Below are 20005 nucleotides of genomic sequence, written 5' to 3'. Positions count from 1 at the left end.
TAAGTTCTCCTTGAGACCAGAAGAGGTCATGGGAAGCGATTTCATAATTAGCCTTAAATGGGTCCAACCAATCAGCACCGTGGACAGATCATGGTCATTTCAAGTATTCTGCTACATTCCCTTTCCCTGAGGTCAAAATAATTTCTCCTCCTTCCTGGCCTCAGGATTTTGCCACACTGTTCCAGGTCCTTACCTGTTGGTTCTGCTGGTTCTAGATTTTTCCCAAGGCGAGAGTCAAGGAATTTGTACTAGGTCCGGGCTTGGGTGGTTGGGCCTTCCTTCTCCACGCAATCCTGGATAAAGATCCCAGTTTTCATTGTTACCCCTTCACCACAAATGCCAAAGAGAAAATAGTGGGAAAAAAGTATTTCCAACAATATCCCCTGAAGAGTTATAGCCCAATCTGGCCTCTTTCAATTAAAAAAAAAAAAAAAATCAGAATCAGGGGAATAAACAGGAACATTATCAAGGCCTGGATCTCTCCCAGGGAGTGTTTCACTGGGTATCTCAAAGTCTCGGGAAGATTTCTGGGCTGCAGAAATGTTTTTTTGAGCTCAGGCAGGAGGAACTTAATGACACTGGATTATGGATTATTCCCCTAAATTAACTCAGTCAGAAAAGTTATCACTCAGGAATTACTCTTCCTGTTATAGGAAGCTGAGCCAGCTCCTAACTGGTTTAGGTGGCTGTCCTCACCAAACCTGACCTAAATCACTACCACAGCCTTTGCCCTGCTCCTCCTTTTTTCAAGCTTTCCTGCCTTGCCCATCACCGTAGGCATGGGTGCCACCTCCGGCATATGGTGATAACTGTAATTGATAAGCTGGAAATGCACTTTCATACATAGTCACAGTAAGATAAACACTGAGTGTCGTTTTGTGTTTTTGTTTCTGTTTGCTTTTTGAGACACAATCTCACTCTGTCGCCCAGGTTGGAGTGCAATGGTGTGATCTCAGCTCACTGCAACCTCCACCTCCGGGCTTCAAGCAATTCTCCTGCCTCAGCCTCCTAAGTAGCTGGGATTACAGGCACCTGCCACCATGCCCAGCTAATTTTTTGTATTTTAAGCAGAGATGGGCTTTCATCATGTTGGCCAGGTGGGCCTTGACCTCCTGACCTCAGGTGATCCACACGACTCAGCCTCCCAAAGTGCTGGGATTACAGTCATGAGCCACCGCACCCGGCTCTGAGTTTTGTTTTAACCAAAAATTATCATATAATTATATGGAGAAGATAAATGGGGAGGAAGCGAGTATATGCCCAGTGTAAGAGTGCTAAATCCTCATCTTCCTTAATAGATCAATTATTAATAATATTGCTTAAAACTGATGAATCAAGACATTAATATCAGGAGGAGCATGGTATTCCTATATAGGGAGGAAATACCAGAAAAAATAGCGGAAAGGGTTTGGGATGAATGACAAAGGGGCTGAAAAAGAATGAAGCAAAGAACCATTGTTTTTGTAATAAGAATTTTATACACTTAACATTATTTATTAGTATTAGTATTAGTATTATTAGTTAATCAAGAGAGGTCTTGCTAGGCCGGGTGCAGTGGCTCACGCCTGTAACCCCAGCACTTTGGGAGCTGAGGCGGGCGGATCCCGAGGTCAGGAGTTCGAGACTAACCTGGCCAACATAGTGAAACCCTGTCTCTACTAAAAATACAAAAATGAGCCAGGCGCACTGGCAGGTGCCTGTGATCCCAGCTACTTGGGAGGCTGAGGCAGAATCGCTTAAACCCAGGAGGTGGAGTTTGTGGTGAGCCGAGATTGTGCCACTGGACTCCAGCCTGAGTGACAGAGTGAGACTCTGTCTCAAAAAAAAAACTACATTGAGAGTGGTCTTGCTATGTTGCCCAGGCTGGTCTCAAACTCCTGACTTCAATCAGTCCTGACACCTTGGCCTCCCAGAGAGTTAGGATTACAGGTGTTAACCAATATGCCCAGCCACATTTTATAAGTTTTAAAACACACACATATTTATGATAAATGTAAAAATAAATTTTAAAATAGAAAACCCTTAAAAGGGTTTTGTTCTAGTTTTCTTTGACAGGAAGAGGATTTTATACTGTGCAAATGTTACCATGATTTAGATTATATAATAAATCAACTAATTTCAGGTTAAGTGTGAGATTTTAAAAATCCCTATTAATATTAAGAATGAAAATGGATAATCACAAAAGATCCTATAGGCACTAAAAGAAGATCAACTTAAGAACAAGTTTGACAATTTGAATTTGAATGGACACACTCTTCCAAATAAAAACCAAAAACTTACCAAAACTGGCAGAAGAAAAGGTAAAAGCCTTGAATAGTTCAATATCTGTTAAACAAATTATTTCTGTTATTCAAAGCGTTTTCTCAAATAAAAGCCCAGATTGATGTATCAGTGAATATTTTCTTTCTTTATTTTCTTTTTTTGAGACGGAGTCTCGCTCTGTCGCCCAGGCTGGAGTGCAGTGGCCAGATCTCAGCTCACTGCAAGCTCCACCTCCCAGATTTACGCCATGTTCCTGCCTCAGCCTCCCGAGTAGCTGGGACTACAGGCGCCTACCCCCTCGCCCGGCTAGATTTTTGGATTTTTTTGTAGAGACGGGGTTTCACCGTGTTAGCCAGGATGGTCTCGATCTCCTGACCTCATGATCCTCCCAGCTTGGCCTCCCAAAGTGCTGGGATTACAGGCTTGAGCCACTGCGCCTGGCCCTTTCTTTTCTTTTTTATTGAGACAAGGTCTCACTATGTTGCTCAGGCTAGTCTCGAACTCCTGGTTTCAAGCCATCCTCCCGCCTCAGCCTCCAGACATGCTGGGATTACAGGTGTTAGCCACCTCGCCCTGCCTGTCAGTGAATATTTTAAAACATTTAAGAATTAAATATCTGGCCAGGCGCGGTGGCTCACGCCTATAATCCCAGCACTTTGGGAGGCCAAGCTGGGAGGATCATGAAGTCAGGAAATCGAGACCATCCTAGCTAACACAGTGAAACCCCGTCTCTACAAAAAATACAAAAACTTAGCCAGGCATGGTGGCTCGCACCTGTAGTCCCAGCTACTCAGGAGGCTGAGGCAGGAGAATGGTGTGAACCCAGGAGGCGGAGCTTGCAGTGAGCCAAGATCGTGCCACTGCACTCCAGCCTGGGCAAGAAAGTGAGACTCTGTCTCAAAAAAAAAAAAAAAAAAAAAGAATGAAATATCAGCAATATAATCAAAGTCTTTGAGAAAATAGAAGAAGAAGAGGGAACTCCTCTGAACTTTTATGAGGCCAGGAAAATGTTTACAGAAAAATCTAATATAAGAAAAATTAGTGTCCAATTTCTTTCATGAGCATAGATGTGAAGTCCACGTAAATTATTAGAAAATTGATTCCAGTGATACATAAAGGGGACAATACCTCATGACCAGATGAGTTTATTCAAGAAATGCAAAGGTATTTGAAAATAAAGGCCGGGCGTGGTGGCTCAAGCCTGTAATCCCAGCACTTTGGGAGGCCGAGACGGGTGGATCACAAGGTCAGGAGATCGAGACCATCCTGACTAACAGGGTGAAACCCCGTCTCTACTAAAAAATACAAAAAAACTAGCCAGGCGAGGTGGCGGGTGCCTGTAGTCCCAGCTACTCGGGAGGCTGAGGCAGGAGAATGGTGTGAACCCAGGAGGCGGAGCTTGCAGTGAGCTGAGATCCCAGCCCGGGCGACAGAGCCAGACTCCATCTCTAAAAAAAAAAAAAAAAAAAAAAGAAGAAAAGAAAATACCCTTGTGGGGCCTGCGCAGCTCCAGGCACAGGCAACCAAGGCTGTGGCGTGGCGTGTCCCTCTGGCTTGGGCATCTCTGGTCCTCGGGCTCTGCCTGGCAGAGCACCTGAGCCAGTCTGGTTGGGCGGCTGGGCTCTGTCCCCACTGCTCCTGGGAGGCTGGCATCCACACCTGCCTGCCTGCAGGCACCTTGGGACCCATGTGTCCCCAGCCACATCCCATCCTGGGGCCACCCCATGTCGGTCCCAGGTGTGGTGCCTGGGGGCAGGTGCCCATTTCTGCCCCCTCAACCTGCATTTTTGCCAGCCTGGGACTTTCTGCCCTTCCAGAACTTTCTGCCCCCTTGTAGCTGGAGATGTCTCTCCTCTGTGTGAGCTTCCTACAGCCTGAGCCTCCTTAACTGGGGAGGGGGATCAGTCACCTGACAGACACAGGATGCTCGGTTATCTCAGGAACTGATGGTGAGAGGGACCACAGAGATAAGGGGTGCTGTCCCCTCCCCTTTGACCAATGCCAGAGCCCCCAACTTTTTTGGGGAGATGCTTTGCATCCTCCTATTTTTGGCAAAAGTCTCAGAAGACCTAAGGCACCAATTGGTGCCTGCAGGGTCACATGCTAAACTCTGCTTCTGTCTCCCTCAGGGGGAATTACTGCTGCCTTGGGAAGGCCCCCAGGTGTGGAAGCGGCAGAGCTTGTGGTGACCCTGGCCCGGGTCATCTGAAGCCACTCTTGTCCTGTGCTCCACAGCTAAAACAACCCTCAGTCCTCCTCTGTCCTAGGACAAACAAGACACTGGTGAAGGGGTAAGGCCAGCAGCATCACCCCCAAGCTACAGAGGAGAAGACTGAGGCTCAGGAGGTGAAGGCAATAAATGGCAGAGCCAGGGCCAGAACTCAGGACTCCTGGCTCTTGGTCCAGGGCTCTTCCCCGCCCAGGCTGCATGGGAGGTGGTGGGAGGCAAATGTGCCAGCCTCCGAGGGCTGCGGCCCACTAGGCCCAGCTTGGAGGAGAGTGTCTCTCTTGGGCCTGTAACATCTTGCTAAATGGAGGAGAAGGGAGGGAAGGCCAATGTGACCTGCCTTCCGCATCTCCCACCTTCGCCCTCCCTCCCTAGGGGTCCTAGGTGAGATGGCTTCCCACAGAAGCCAAGGCTTCTCTGCTAAACTGGCACTGGTTCAATAGCTCCCTTCCTTCTTGTCCTCATTCTCTTCCCTCCCAGGAGGGCACTGTGGACAGACACCCCCTCCTTCAAACCATGTGCACACACATACACACACTTCACCCAATGTTAGCCTACAGAACTAAATGCAGGGGTTCCCATCCCAGTGTGTGATGGGCTCTGGGGTGACAGAAGCAAGAGAGGTTTTAGTGGAAACTTAGGGAAAAGTCCCTCTTATGAGGGCTCTGGAGGAGGGGTGTCCTGACCAGCTGTCCTTGGGAGGGATGTCACCTGGAGGTGAAGAGGCACCAGCAAAGAGGGCCTGACCTCCTTCTCCCAGACCATCTGGGCAGCTTTTGGGAGTGGCTAGGGACACCTGGGTCTCCCAGAACAGGGGTTTCCTGACTTGTGCATTATCTTTGAAGATGAAGATGGGCAGGCGGGGATGGCTGGCAGTCCCTAGGAATGTAACAATGTCTGCTGCTGCTGTTGATCACTGCTGGGCTGGGTCCAGCCAGGGCCACATCCTTGGAGGCCTGATACTCCACGCAGCTGGTGGAGCAGCCACCTGTCAGGTGGGGCTTGGGATGAGACTAAATTGGTTCTTTCAAGAGCCCAGGGTGCCCTCTTGAGGATGCCTGGAGAATCTCACCACCTTCATCCTAGACAGACTACAGTTGACTCTCAGGCTTTTCTCTCTGCTTCCTGCTTCTGCCCTGGCCCTTCCAATCTCTTCGTCACCCACACCCCTCCCAGAGCCCAGCCCACCCACCTACCCTCCTCTGGACAGATGCTTCATTTTGAGGGGCCTCGCATATTAGGAGTCAGCAAGGCCCAACGTCTCCAGGGGCCTGGCATCCTGGGGCATAGTGCCCACGGTTTGCACTTGCCCATCAAAACCACCCCCTCCACATACCTTAGGGCCTAGAGGCATCTTTCAGCAACCGGAAGACTTTGCACCACGTGATGACATGTGTTAATGAGACGTGGGCCATGCAAGGTGGCTCACGCTTGTAATCCCAGCACTTTAGGAGGCCAAGGCTGGAAAGTTGCTTGATCCCAGGAGTTTGAGACTAGACTTGACAATATAGTGAGACCCTATGTCTACTAAAAATTAAAAAACAAAACAAAAACAAACAAACAAACAACAAACAAAAAACTAGCCAGGTGTGGTGATGTGCGCCTGTAGTCCTAGCTAATTGGGAGGCTGAGGCAGAAAGATTGCTGGAGCCCAGGTGTTCAAGGTTGCAATGAGCTATGATCGCGCCACTGCACTCCAGCCTGGGTGAGACCCCATCTCTAAAAGAAAAGAGAGAGACTTGAGTAGCACTCTAGAACCCCCACCCGTGGAACCACGCTCTCCCAGCCCCTGGAACCACCTGCCTGAGTCCCATGCATATCTAACTCTGGCCTGTCGGGATCTTGATAGCTCTCAGTGTTCCCCTCTGATGATAATGCCTCCTAGGGTACAGATGAAGAGAAGATGAGGGTGTGTGTGGCAAGAATCAGGAAGACCAGTCCCTGATCCACCACATAAGGCCAGGTGATCTGGTCAAGTGTCTGTACCAGAAATAGATCATTGGATGAGCAAGACTCGACCCAGGCCAGCCTGTGAAGGTCTCTCTGAAGTCCTACACTTCCCTCCCTGACCATCTTAAGGGGAACAGAGATGGATCGCAGTGGGAGAGTGCTAAGCCTCTCCTCCTTTTCTACCCCTGCTAGAACTAGAGGGTCTCTAAAAGGGGAAATCACTTATAAAATGTGTCCTTTGCAGTAAGGAGGCACCATTAAACTAATGACCAAATGGCAAGGTCCCTTGAGCATTCCCTAAAGGGATTGGACATGGCTGGGCAATGTAATCCAGGATCTTTACGGTGCCTGTGTCAGAACTGGGACTAGAATAGGGCAGCCTAGAATAAGAGAGCTGTGCACCCTTCCAGGGGCAGACTGGAGCCAGTGGAATTGAGATCGGCTGTAAGATCTCAGCAGGTGTTGGTCAGGGGCTGGGGGTTACCCCATCACTGTCCCCACTATCTTCATTCTCCCCGAAACAGAGAGGGTGGGACTCCTCTGCACACATCCCCCGGGACTGCATGCCATCCAGGTGAAGCTGGGAGGCACAGTGGTGGCCCAGCAGCCTCCTCCTGCCCTGAACACCCACTCCACTTTGACCTCATGGTCGGAATATGAATGCCTGGGCCTCTCACCTGGTTCAGCACTCTTTCCCCTCTCTGTTTATTACATATACACACACCCTTTATTCAGAAGATGCAGGAAATCGGTGATTTTATGTATTTTTGACTTTTTTTTCCTCCTTCCAACCCAGGTGTCCCTATCAGCTATTCAATAACAATTAATAAAATTTTAAAAGATTGCTTAAATCCCTCTGAGTGGAGTAGTTTGGGGTTGGAGGGGCCAAGGAGGCAAAATGAGAACTGAGACACCTCCTGCTTACCTTCCTCTCCTTCTGCCAGCATTGCTTGACCTGAGCATTTCCCTTGCTGTGCAAGATCCATCCTCCTTTGCTCATCTAGGGAAGCGGGTCCCTGGCTTTCCAAACTACTGCACTCCAAGCCTGGTCAAGGGCCATTAAGCCCCCAAACTCTCCCCTTTGCCCCAAGCCCACCATGTCCTCCAACCAAAGCAGGAGGTCTGGGTCTGTGCTTGGCTCCCCATGACCCAGTGGGGATGGGTACTCCTGTGGGACATCTGGACTAGGCTGACAGGCTTGAGAAGGGGGCCCACCATTCCCTTCTCAGATCACTGACTTGATCACCCCACCCTGGGATTCCTGGTGGACAGGAGGTGGCACCGCTCCCTGAACCCCTGGCTAGTGTGGGCCCCTCACACTCTGTCCATGGAGCACAGCCTGGGGCCAAAACCCTAGGCTCCCTCAGCCTGGCCTGAGCCCCCATCAGCAGTGACCCACAAAGCCCTGGCCAGATGGGGGACATTTCTAAGGAGACCACAGTTCTTCAGAAGGGACTGCCCCCTCATCTGCTGGGCCCCAGAAGGAGCAAAACCAACCTTACCTCCCTTTCCAGTTGTTGAGGTGGTACCTGGGCTGTGCCTGGGAAAGGACTCGGGGGAGGATGGTGGTTTAGAGGGCACAGCCACAGAGGCAGAGGAGTTTTGAGGGTTTTTTTGTCTCCCCTGGAAAAATAACTTGGGAATTTGGTCTATTTTAAACTCTGGTTCTCTCTTTTTTTTTTTTTTAAGATGGAGTCTCACTCTGTTGCCCAGGCTGGAATGCAGTGTAATGGTCTCAACTCACTGCAACCTCTGCCTCCTGGGTTCAAGCGATTCTCCTGTCTCAGCCTCCCGAGTAGCTGGGATTACAGGTGCACGCCACCACACCTGGCTAATTTTTGTATTTTTAGTAGAGACGGGGTTTCACCATCTTGGCCAGGCTGGTCTTGAACTCCTGACCTCGTGATCCACCCGCCTCTGCCTCCCAAAGTGCTGGGATTACAGGTGTGAGCAACTGTGCCCAGCCTAAACCCCGGTTCTTAAAATACGTGGCAGTTTGTCACAGGCTGGTAGGTCAGGTGCTGTGGTGCTCTGAGGGGAAAGGGCCCGGAGAAGGGCAGTGCATGCTGTTTAAAAATATCCTGAATGTGTGCGGGCCTTGGCTTTTTTTGGAATGGGTTGAGGTTATTTCTGGCATGTGGTGTCAGGACAAGTGTGTTCATTTTAACTTTGACACTGTAAATAAACTGGAAATGTGGACCACTGCTCCTCTGCAGGGGATGAGGAGGAAGAAAAAGATGACAATGTGAAGGGCTGTCGTAGCTCAGGGGCCCCCTCTGTTCCTGCCACTCTGCCACTCCCCAAAGAAAGCATGACTTCCTCCTGGGACACTAATCGAACCAGAGCAGGACTGGGGTCGCTGTTGCTGCAGGTGGTGGGGTGGGAGTGGGGGAAAGGGGCTAAGAGAGAACGAATGAAATGAGGAGCCTGGGTCACCTCACAGACGTTCTCCTTTAAGACACAAAAGAAGGCCGGGTGCGGTGGCTCACGCCTGTAATCCCAGCACTTTGGGAGGCCAAGGCGGGCAGATCACCTGAGGTCAGGAGTTTGAGACCAGCCATCTGACCAACATGGAGAAACCTCGTCTCTACTAAAAATACAAAATTAGCCGGGCATGGGAGTGCACGCCTCTAATCCCAGCTGCTCGGGAGCTGAGGCAGGAGAATTGCTTGAACCTGGGAGGCAGAGGTTGCGGTGAGCTGAGATTGCGCCATTGCACTCCAGCCTGGGCAACAAGAGGGAAACTCTGTCTCAAAAAAAAAAAAAAAAGAAGAAGAAGAAATACCGCCCTGGAGGCCACCGCAATAGTCCAGGCAAGCGTTGATGAGGGCCCAGCCTAGCCAGTGAAATGGAGAGAAGGGGCCAGTGCAGAGAGACACCTGGAGTAGAAGTGACAGGGGATCAAGCGGGAGGGAGGATGACCTCTGGGCTTTTGGCTCAGGTTGGTGATGGCTGTATTCAATTCCTGAGGTTGCTGTAACAATACACCACATATTGGGTGACTTAAAACAACAGAAATGTATTCTCTCATAGCTGAGGTCAGGTGTTAGCAGGGCTGGCTCTTTCTTGAGGCTCAGTAGGAGAATCTCTCTCTGACTCTCCAAGCTTCGGGCGGTTGCCAGCAGCCTTGGCACTTTCAGCTTTCAGATACATCGCTCCCATCTCTGCCTACGTCTCCACGTGGCCAACTCCCGTGTGTCTGTTTCACACACTTGTCTTCCCTTGTGTACGTCTGTCTGCCCAAATTTCACTCTACTTATAAGGACACCAGTCACTGGAGTAGAGCCACCCAAATCCAATGTGACCTCATTTTAACTTGTCTTTGCAAAGATACTATTTGCAGCTAAGGTCACATGCACATGCCTGGGGACTAGAAACATTTCTTGGGGGACACAATTCATTTTACCCATGACAGTGGCTGAGGGCTTTCCGCTGACCTTGAGCCCACATGTTTTTCAATGAATGGTCACAGGCCAAAGTCTGGGACAGTCTTTATTGGAGCTTGGAATGTCATAGCAATTCGCCCTCATCAGAGGCAGACTGTGAGAAAGAGCAGCGATGTGGCGGACCCCCAGCAGGGGGTAAGGCCGGGCTACATGAGGGAGCCCTGCTCGCCTGCAAGCAGGGCACAGATGCACACGCACACACTCTTCTACATGAACTTACACTCACACCTGCGCACTCGCTGCCGGTGGGTTGGAGGCCAGGCGCCTTGGGCTGCTCCCTCCTCACGGAGAGGCCTCCTCCACTCTGGGGGATCCGCTGAGCTGAGACAGGAGGGAACCACTTGAGGATCAGGGACGAAGGAGCTGGAAGCTGCAGGCATTTTGCAGTTAGGGAGAAGGGATCCAGGACAGGAGGGATGGCCAGGGACCAACCAAAGGGAGCTGGAGAAGGCCCTGCAGGGCCAGGGAAGGGGAAGAAGATGCTGGAGATGGGCAGGGGAAGGGGAGGGGAGAAGAGATCATCTCTCCTTCACTCACTGCAACCTCACTGCCAGGGACAGAGCCCTGGGCACAGAAAGCCTGGGGAGAAACAAGGGGTCCCCTGTGTCCTAGGAAGGCACTGAAATGGGGAACAGATCCTGGGAGCCAGAGTCTCCCCCAAGTACCCCAAAGGGGACAGGAAGGGCGATGGTGAAGCGGAAAGGGTCTTACATGCTGGTTGTCTGGGGCAAGGAGACTGGGGAAGCACAGATTCTGCTTCTCACCCCAAACGGTGGGGTGGGGGGTGGGCTGATATGCAGCCCTCTGGCCAGCAGAGGGGAGGGAGGGCCAGGGCTGCCCCTTTGGTCTCAAGGGCAGTGAAGGGGGAGCCTGGCCTCACCCATGTGTCCGTGGTAGGGGGTGGAGGCAGGAGGAGTGAGGAACCAGAGCCTCCTGCCCCCGGGGCCAGGGCTACCAGAGCACGGCCCCATCCATGTTCCCGTAGCCTGGCTCGGCCCGCAGCCTCCAGTAGGTATTGTTGGTCACCCACCACTCCTTCCCGCTGCTATCTGTCTGTCGCCTGGCGGGAGAAGGCGGTGGCAGTGAGGGGTGAACACCTAGAAGGCAGGCTAGGGTCCTAAGGCGCTGCCTCCCACACCTGCCCTGTTCCAAGCAGGGCTCAAGGGGAGACCCAGGGTGGAGGGCGAGGCCGAGGCACCTGAAGAAGCGAGCCTGGTGTATGATGTTGTTTTCCTCCATAACTTTGCGCCTGTCTCGCTGCAGCTGCTCGATCCTTCTCTTCTGGGCCTCAGCAGCCTGTATGTTCCCCTCCTCCAGGTACCTGAGGATCCAGATCAAACTCAGTTGAACTGTCCATCTGCAGGGGCCCCCAAACCCAAGACCTCTGTCCCTGCCCAGCTCTGTCCTCTGACAAGCCCCATTTCTCTGAGGCCACTCAGTGAAGGAAGGACAAAGCCCCAGCTCTGTACTCCGTGGAGGGAGTGAGCCAGGTGGTTCTAGGCTAGCACCCATCCGGCACTGACCTCTGGTCTGGCCGGAGCCTCGTGTCGGTGGAAGGCAGTGACCGTTTCAGCTCTGCCGTCAGCTCATTCAGCTCCAGGGCAAACTGGGTGAAGCCGAAGTTGCGCTCATGGTCGGGGGGCATTGAGTCTGGGGGAAGGCAAGGGGCTGGGGTAGGTGCACCATGCCTGAGCTGCTCCAGCCTCATCCAGCCCTCTGTGACCCCTCCACTTACTGGGTTTCCAGATGCACTGGCCGCCTGGTGTGGGTCCCCGGTACAGCCCCTCGTGCCACTTCCCAAAGAGTCGATGGAGGACACGGCCACTCCGACTGAGCACGGCGCCCTGCACCTCGTGGACATTTGAACTCCAGTACTTGGCCTGGGGTGGGGAAGGCAGGGGTTAGGGAGGTGTCCTCTCCCCCTTAGCCAGGGTGACCTCCAGAGACTGAGGCTGCCGGGGGTGAATGGGCAGGGTCAGGGTGGCACATGCACCTTGCAGAAGGTGATCTTGCAGTGGCAGGAGCTGTCCTGTGTGTTCCGGATGAGCACCTCCCCATAGTGCTCAATCCAGCGCTGACCGCTCAGGACATTGTGAATGCAAGACGTCACCTTGTTCCACTCAAAGTGGTCCCCAAACCTGAGAGAGACAAGGAATGGAAGGGCAGCTGGCTGGCCCCAGGGAGTCAGGGGCCTCCTTTCTTGCTGGAGCAGGTCACTTCGGTCTGTGACAGGAACCCTGGGGTCCCAGCTCTGATTCTGCAGCGAAGGATGACTTATATTCACAAGGCAGAGTGGCCTTCACAGAACGTATTCAATGTACACATCTCCACTCACCTGCAATGCCCGTGAGTGCCTGAGCAACGGGGATGAAAATACACAAAGTGTCCTGCCCTCGGGCACCAGGAGCCATGTGTATGTTCACATCCATTATCCTGCTTAATCCTCACCTCTCTTGGGTTTTACTTTTTACTGTCATGTCACAGGCAAGCAGGCTCAAGGCTCTGAGGTGTCAAGTCTTTTTGCTGCTTGCATCACTACTTTTTTTTTTTTCTGAGACAGGGTCTTGCTCTATTGCCTGGGCCGGCTGGAGTGCAGTGCAGTGGTGCAATCTCGGCTCACTGCTACCTCCGCCTCCCAGGTTGAAGCAATTCTACTGCCTCAGCCTCCCCAGTAGCTGGGACTACAGGCTCATGCTAATTTGCATCACTATCGAGTGGCAGAACTCACGGCTTCTGACTCCAAAATCCAGGATCTCTCCCACAACACCCAGACCACTCTCAACACCCTTTTTCTTTCTGGCTTCAGTTCCCTGCCTGTAAAATTAGCTAGATAAGAGTTTTTCAAATTTTGTCTGTGACCCCTAAGTCCTGAGATCAATTTAGGTTTCTGTGTGCGTGTATGTGTACGCGTTGGCTTGAAGTCTCAAAGGCATTTCTGACTGTGAGTCATGGTCAAAAAAGTGTGAAAGCCGCTGAGTCAGATGACCTCGATGGGCCCTTCCAGCTCTACTACGTTCTAAGGCTTTTCATCTTTCTCTATCGGCGACTGCTGTAAATATAGGTGTAAAACCTACAGACACTGACCCCACTGCAAGCAGCTTCAGGACAGACCTTCCTATCCTGTCCTTATCCTGTCCCTAAGGCCACGTCCCCTCCAGCCTGAAGGATTGCCTATGGCTTGGCCTGGCTGCTGAGAGTCTAAGAATCCCACCTGGGCAGGCTGACATTGACTGTTCCCACAGGCACAATCTCCAGGGATTTGCCCCAAAACTTGTTCTTCCACTTCATATCTGGAATTGGATTAGGGGAGGGAGAGAGAACAACAGAGATAAGGCCAGAGGGTGTTCCCTTTGCCCAGGGCCACCCCGCCCTGCCCTCTACTCCTCACCTTGCCAGAAGGCGAAGTTCTCAGACTCCGCATGGCAGGCCGAGATAGGGGGGTGGTGGGAGACCTTGGTGAGCAAAGAAGTTCTCTTGAGGCTGTCCCTGAGCACCATTAGGGCACCCCAAAGTCCCTTACGCCCAACCCCAGTTCCCCTGAGTACCACCAGACCAGTTGGTTCCAGATCTCTTGTCCCTATCAACCTTGGCCATCTCCCAAACCCATCATCCTCTCTTCTTCCCATGAGGCCTCTATGTTCTCCCTTCTCGCTCCCTCTTCCTCAGGAGCTCCCCTGGCTGGCCCGTCTATGGCATCCTCCAGAACCCCTGCTCAAGTCTGAAAAGTTCCCCACAATAGTGAGAGGTGGGGCCTCCACCCCATGCCCTGCCTGAAACCCAGCCCTCACTGACAACCCTCTTCCCCACCATCTCCCCTCACCGTACCCCAAAACTGATCATTGCCTTGTAACCACCTGACAGGTGGGGACCCCATCCCCTGCCTGAAATGCAGCCCTTGCTGACGATCCTCTTCCCCACCATCTCCCCCACACCCCACCCCAAAGCTGATCGTCGCCCTACAACCTCTACCCCACACCCTTGGAAACACTTGGCCTTGTCCCCACTTGGAATGGCTCCACATCTGAAGCCTTCAATTCCAACATCCCACAGCCTGCCTGCCTCGCCTCTCTCTCCATTCCCTGTTGCCCACGGCTCCAGCTAAGACGTCCAGGTCCCCGACTGCACTGCCCTTCCGTGGTCTGTTAGCCGCATCCTGCCCTTCACAGTACTCTCACCTAATACCCTCAGCCACCTCCACCACTTGCCAGAAATGCCAGCACTGGCCTCCTTTGTACACCCCTGGCTCTGACTCTGTTGCCAAAACACAGACACGACTCACACTAAGAAAGTGCTAAATCTACAATGTCCTGTATCTGGGCCCTTGATATCCCTCACCAATCCTTCTCTGAGGACCTAGGCACAAACCAGGCCCTTCAAACCTCATTCGCCTCCCACAGTCTGTGGCAGAACAGAGGTGAGTCAGGAAGGTGATTCCTTCTGCTCTGGCCGCAGTCAGCCTGCTCCCACCGATGCCCCCCGGGCTCCCCCGTCGTCCTCTTTCCGCACCTTCAGTCTTTCCCTCTTTATTTCTCTTTCTCTCTGAATATAAAGATTTTCTGTTTCTTCCACCCTAAAAAATAGCAAACCTTTCTTTTCTAGACACACACATCTTTGTTCACATATGCGTAAAACATTTCTGGGAGGAATCCCAAAAGCTGGTAGCAGTAGTCCCTTCGGAGCGTTGGGATGAGAGGGAGGCTTATTTTCTGTTGTACACATGAGCATACTGTGTCAATCTTCACCATGTTTTCAAAAACACTTCAAATCCAAACAAACACACAAACTGCCTCGACCTTTATCCCCCACCAACTGCCACCTTCTCTCTCCTCTGTCCCTCATGGTAAAATGTTTGGAAAATAGTCTGCTTTTTTCTCTATGTTTTATAAAACCTACACTCTACACCCTCTGCAATCCAGTCTCTGTCCCCATCCTGTCTCGGAAACCTTCCTCACGCAGGTAGCCGATGACACCCCTCAGGTCCCAGGGACCCGCGCTCCCTCCCCTTTGGGGCTCCCCAGTGCTCCTGCCTGCCCTCTTCCCTAGACACTGCGGGCAGTCCTCCCTTGATGTCCTCCTCCCTCTAAGCTGGCGATTCCTCGACCTGTTAGTGCCACCTGGTGCTCTTGGAGGAGCTCCAAGCCAGCGACTCCAGAGCCTCCTGGCCATCTCCCGTGGAAGTCGAGCCCACATAGTCGGTGTGCTCCCACACACACTGTCCACCTTGCTAACTGGCACCACCATGCACCCACTGAATTCCCCAGATCAGGCCGCCCAGACTTCTCCCTGTCGACAAAAACCTCCCCTTTCCCTACACAGGAGAGTACCCTGCTAAGCACCAGGCCCTGTCAGGGGCAGCACATAAACAGCTCTTGAACCAAACACTGCAGCCTAAGCGCAGGGCCTCATTAGCTCTACAGAGATGACAAGACGGACCCTGTTGGCCTCCACCAACCAGGCATATGCCACCCGGGTGTGCTTTGCACGCTGAGATTCTGAGCAGCCACTCCACTGCCTCAAATCCTCCATGGTGCCAATGCCTTCAGGATTTAAAAACACACATACAAAAGCCCAAAGCCTCTTTCCCTTCACTGGCAGGACTCCTCAGCGTCTGGCCCACCTTTTCTTCCAGCCCCATCTCTAACCTTCCCAAGCCTGCTCCATGCATTCCTCTACACCATCTAGAAGGAACGTCCTATTCTCCCCAGCCCCTGTACTCCCAGCTCTCTCCAATTCATCCTCCAGTTCATCCTAGCCCAAGACTGGCCCCTAGAGCATGAGCTCCCAGGTGGAACTCCTGGGATCCCATGGCTGGACCTCGGAATGTGGGCCAGGAGCACCGCAGAGCCTGGCACAGAGCCAACTGCCCATGCTCCTCTCCCAGGCCCTGGTCTCTCTGCCCCAGCTCTGGTCCCAAAGTCCAGGTCTCTCCTTGCCCCAGACACCCAAGGCCAGCCCTCTTCTCCCAAGGCCACACCTGCTCACTGATGAAGCGGAAGCCTCGGTCAGGCCGCTCACACTCATAGGTCTCCCCCAGGACGGGGTTGAAGGGCTTGCAGCCAGCTCGGTGGTATGTAGAGGAGTAGGCCGACACAGCAAAGGCTGCGATGTACACCTGCGGGGGGCAAGGCAGGTGCAGGGTACTGAGGATGGGGCCGCCACCCCGAGCAAGCAAAGTATGAGATCTTGGGGTGGAACTTCAGCAGCAAGGAACAGCCCAGCCAGGATTTTCTGGGAGAAAAGGTCTCAGGGAGAAGGAAGCAGCCTTGGGCTGGGCATAAGGACAGGTAGCAGGTACCATGCGCTCGCAGGGGTCGGCGATGCGGCTGGCCTGGTCCAGGAGGCTGCTGTACTCCAGCTCCTCACAGAGCCGCTGCAGAGTGTTGAGCGGCTCGTTGAGCTGCACAGGCATTGACACCTTGGACAGGTCTTTGCCGATGTTGTTGCGCAGAATGTTCCACAGGCTCACGTCAGCTCCAGGTCCGCTGGCCGCCGGCAGGCAACGACGGCGGGGTGGCCCCATGGGTCTCCCTGGAACACACCCCCCTGGGGCCGCCCTGCCATGTCACTCTCCAACTGGACACCAGCCATCCCAGACACGGCAAGCCCACAGCCCAGTCCAGGGCCCAGCTGCCTCCCAAGCCCCCGGGACACTCCCCCCTGAGCCCGTGTCTCGACTCACAGCAGGGCAGGGTGACTGGGGCTCTAACTGCTGACAAGTTCCCAGGGACTGAGTTGGCTGGCAGGGGTGGGAGCTATGCAAAGGGGCGGACGGTTCCCACTGCCAGAAACCCTGCACCCCAGGAGCCCCTCCTGAGTCCTCACCCTTGCCTTTTGTTCCCTTTATAAACACAGAAACAGAGGTCAGAGTGCAGATTACCCAGCCCATTTTATGGATGAGGAAATAGGCTCTCAGAAGTAAAATGACAGGTCCAGAGCCACACTGCTAACAAGCAGGAAAGTGGGATCTCTTGCCTCCCTCCAAGGCCCTAGGCAAGCCTGCTGCAACAGAGGCCAGCCCCAAGGCTGGAGCCTGGCCCCCCAGCAGAGCTGCTCCTGGAATATTTCCCAGTTCATGACCTGGCCTTCCTTAGCTCCTGGGGTCAGCACCCAAAGCCACTAGCCCGTCAGTCACAAGGGATGGCCTTTGCATGGGCCTGGGCCGTGGACAAACCCTGTTTTTCCACCTGCCTCCCACCCCTCCCTGCCTGCCCACCCAGCTGGCACCTTTCTGACAGCGCTCAGCTCCCCTGAGGTCCAGCACCTCCTCAGACAGGCTGGTGGTGATTTCACTGGTACACGACTCCTCCTCCTCTGAGCCCTGGGCCGGGACAGATGACAGGCCGGGCAGACTGGGCCTCCCCCGGGCAGCTGGGCAGTGCCCAGGGCCTGGCAAGAATCTGCCCAGCTAGCCCTTTGGTGGGAAGGGGAAGAGAATGTATTGGGGGAGCTCTGAGCCCTAAGACATTGCCCCAGGACACCTGGCATCACAGAGTGTGCCCAGCCACCTTGGGAAAGGGAGGGCCGGGTCCCGCGGCTGGTGGGAGAAAGCTCAGGGACTTGGCCCTGCGGCTGTTGGGAGAAAGCTCAGGGACTTGGTGGGACACAGAGAGAAGGTAAGTTGGGGATTACTGAGGTTCAGGGTCTGAGAAGAGGGGATCAAGGGAGCGCTGAAGCTGAGACAGGGTCATAGGAAGATGACTGGGGTTGCAACTGTGGCAGTAGTTTCAGGAGAACCCCATGGGGATAAAAATGTCACACTCCTCTAGGAGAAGAGTCCCCAGCAGAGATTTCTGAGCAGGGCCACACAAACCCAACTGATCTGGACATATTCCCAGAGACAGTAGCTGAGGTGGTGAGAAGGGGCTGAGGAATCTCTGGTCTTTGTGGACCCCACCCTTCTGTTCCCAAGGTCCCCCCAACTGCCCCGCCTCACTACCAGCTTCCCTCCTCCCTCACCTCATTCTCAGAAGAGCTGGCGGACAGGAGAACCTCACAGGCATCGAAGAACTCTGTGTGGGAATCAGCAAGGGACAGGATGCTGGTCTGTGACAGCTGGGGGGTGAGCTCGCGCCCCTTCATGTACAGAGCTTCTTGCTGTGGGAGCAACCAGATGGATGTCAGGCTCCAGGGCCAAGCCGGGGGAATCAGGTTGGGCACCCGCTTGCCTGACAGTTCCCTTGAGAGGGAGGCATAACCGGGCACTTTTGCTGAGTCAGACACCTTCTGAGCACAAGAGGCAGAGGGGAGTGAGCAGGGGACAAAGGCATAGTAGAATGAGCCCTCGCCTGGGAGTGAGGGCACGCAGGCTCCATGGTAACGGCTTACACTTCCTGGCACTGACCCTGAGCCCCACTCCAAGCCCTCTGTGTGTACTAACCCACTCAATCCTGACACCCACCCTGTGAGGTAGGTGCAATTATCACCCCCAATTTGCAGATTGGGACGCTGAGGCCCAGGATCGCAAAGCTGGCAGGCAGCAGAGCCAGATTGGAACCCGTGGAACAGAGCTCCAGAGTCTGTGCTCAGAGCCCGAGTCTCAGTTCAGCCCACCTATAATTGCAGGAGCCTGAGCCCACCCATTAGACCCTTTGAGCCTCAGTTTTGTTACGCTGAGGGTGAGAATCACTGCATCAGAGGACTCTGAATTAAAAGAAAAAGTACCCTGCACATTGTTACACAATGACTAAGATGGGGCTGTCGCCAACCTTATGGGAAAGACAATGGAGCCAAATTTTGGGGCTGTCTTTGGGACTAAAAATCAACCTTGCCCACTGCCCTGGGCCTTGGCTCCTGCTGGGAGAGAAGGCACAGGAGAATCGGCCCCCACAACCCACCCTGGCTCCGCACCTCCTCAGGGTTGAGGGAGCTGAAAGAGTCCGCCGTGGTGTCGGAGGAGGTGGACAGTGAGTGGAGGCGCCTCTGGCCAGTGGAGGCCTCGGAGACCTGCAAGGAGAGGGTGAGGGACACGGTACCAGGAGGATGAGGTCCTCCCCACCTTGCCACCTCATCTCTGCAGAGACTGCCTCTGCCAAACCCCCACCCTCACCCAGATCTGCTATCGGACCCCAGGCTGGCAGTCCTCAGCTTCAAGCCCTCTCCCCCGACCAGTCACCCTGCCCCCCAGGCCTCACCCCCATCCTTGACAACTCTGAGCCCTGGTGCATATCCCTCAGTCGGTCCCGTTCCGTGGTGAGGGCAGCCAGGACGCTGCTGAGGGAGCTGTGCACTAAAGGGGGTGGGGCAGACCATCAGAGTCCTCGCTCTCTGCTGCCCACTCCCTATCAGCCTCTCCCAGCATGCACTTACCCTTCTGGGCCAGGGCCCAGAAGCTGCGCTGCAGGTGGGCATAGTCTGTGGGTGGCAGCCCACGGGTGCCCGAGGAGTCCCGAGACTCCAGGTAGCGAGACAGGTTGGGAACAGAGCCATGGAGACGACCAACCTGTTGGTGAAGGGGAAGGGCTGAAGGGGCCGGCCTCCTTACAGCATCCTGCCCCAGCTATGTGAGGTGCATGCCCCACCTCACCCGTCCAATGGTGTCATCCTTGGCAAAGCTCTGGGTACACCACATGCGGCTGGTCCGTTTCCCCTTCTTGGGTCTTTCGGTTGTCACTGAGGCCTGGCAAGTCAAGGTGGGGGCAATTTTACTCACAGGGTGGGGAAAAGGGGCAGCAACCGTCACAGCCTGGGAGAGGTAGACGGCCTCCTGCGCCATGGAGGGGGCGCAGATTACCCAGCACAGAGGGTGGGGCCGCTCAGGCCAGTGGACAGAGACAACTGACATCCCAGTGGAAGATGACAGCCACCCCGGCAGAGGCATGGGCGTGGAGGAACAGAGACAACCTTGACACAGTTTGGCCATGGGGCAGGGGTAGGGAGGAAACCAGGCGATGCGTGGCTCTCCAGGAAACTGCAGCGATGTGGGAGGAATAGGACCCATCCTGGGGAAATGATGGGATCGGGGGCCTGAGCAGGATCCTGTGTGTTCCCCTGGATCTTACCTGGTGTGTAGGGATAACAGGGGCTGAGGGGATTCGGTGCAGGGACTCCAGGCTCTGGAGGAGCCTGTGTAGTTCCTGGAGCTTCCCCTGACACTCAGAGAGCTCTGTGGCGAGAAAGAACA

At 54.0% G+C, this 20005-nt stretch overlaps 1 protein-coding gene across 5 annotated transcripts in view; it reads right to left on the bottom strand.

Annotated features, from left to right (window-relative positions):
* Window positions 1-9913: 9913 nt before the first annotated feature.
* The window catches only part of OSBPL7 (oxysterol binding protein like 7), a 14599-nt gene continuing 4507 nt past the window's right edge, over window positions 9914-20005 (bottom strand). Inside the window, exons 8-24 of one of the 5 annotated variants that reach the window (XR_002730023.1) lie at window positions 19884-19987; window positions 19409-19501; window positions 19192-19324; window positions 19017-19111; window positions 18733-18828; window positions 17842-17979; window positions 17110-17203; window positions 16181-16428; window positions 15860-15997; window positions 13274-13337; window positions 13097-13175; window positions 11879-12023; window positions 11621-11765; window positions 11409-11535; window positions 11084-11206; window positions 10766-10945; window positions 9914-10255 (exon numbers count right to left, since the gene is read on the bottom strand). Coding sequence is in view for 2 of the 5 variants with exons in the window: in XM_023204326.1 (XP_023060094.1) it covers window positions 10837-10945; window positions 11084-11206; window positions 11409-11535; window positions 11621-11765; window positions 11879-12023; window positions 13097-13175; window positions 13274-13337; window positions 15860-15997; window positions 16181-16428; window positions 17110-17203; window positions 17842-17979; window positions 18733-18828; window positions 19017-19111; window positions 19192-19324; window positions 19409-19501; window positions 19884-19987 (1931 nt within the window). In the remaining 3 variants the exon portion in view is untranslated. Of the gene's footprint in view, window positions 10946-11083; window positions 11207-11408; window positions 11536-11620; window positions 11766-11878; window positions 12024-13096; window positions 13176-13273; window positions 13338-15859; window positions 15998-16180; window positions 16429-17109; window positions 17204-17841; window positions 17980-18732; window positions 18829-19016; window positions 19112-19191; window positions 19325-19408; window positions 19502-19883; window positions 19988-20005 lie in introns of all 5 variants that reach the window. The other 4 variants (XR_002730024.1, XM_023204326.1, XM_023204325.2 and 1 more) reach the window with 4 other exon arrangements.

Source organism: Piliocolobus tephrosceles, chromosome 16 (genome assembly GCF_002776525.5).
Source record: "Piliocolobus tephrosceles isolate RC106 chromosome 16, ASM277652v3, whole genome shotgun sequence".
Classification (NCBI taxonomy): Eukaryota; Metazoa; Chordata; class Mammalia; order Primates; family Cercopithecidae; genus Piliocolobus; species Piliocolobus tephrosceles.
This window is presented reverse-complemented; position numbering and strand designations above follow the sequence as displayed.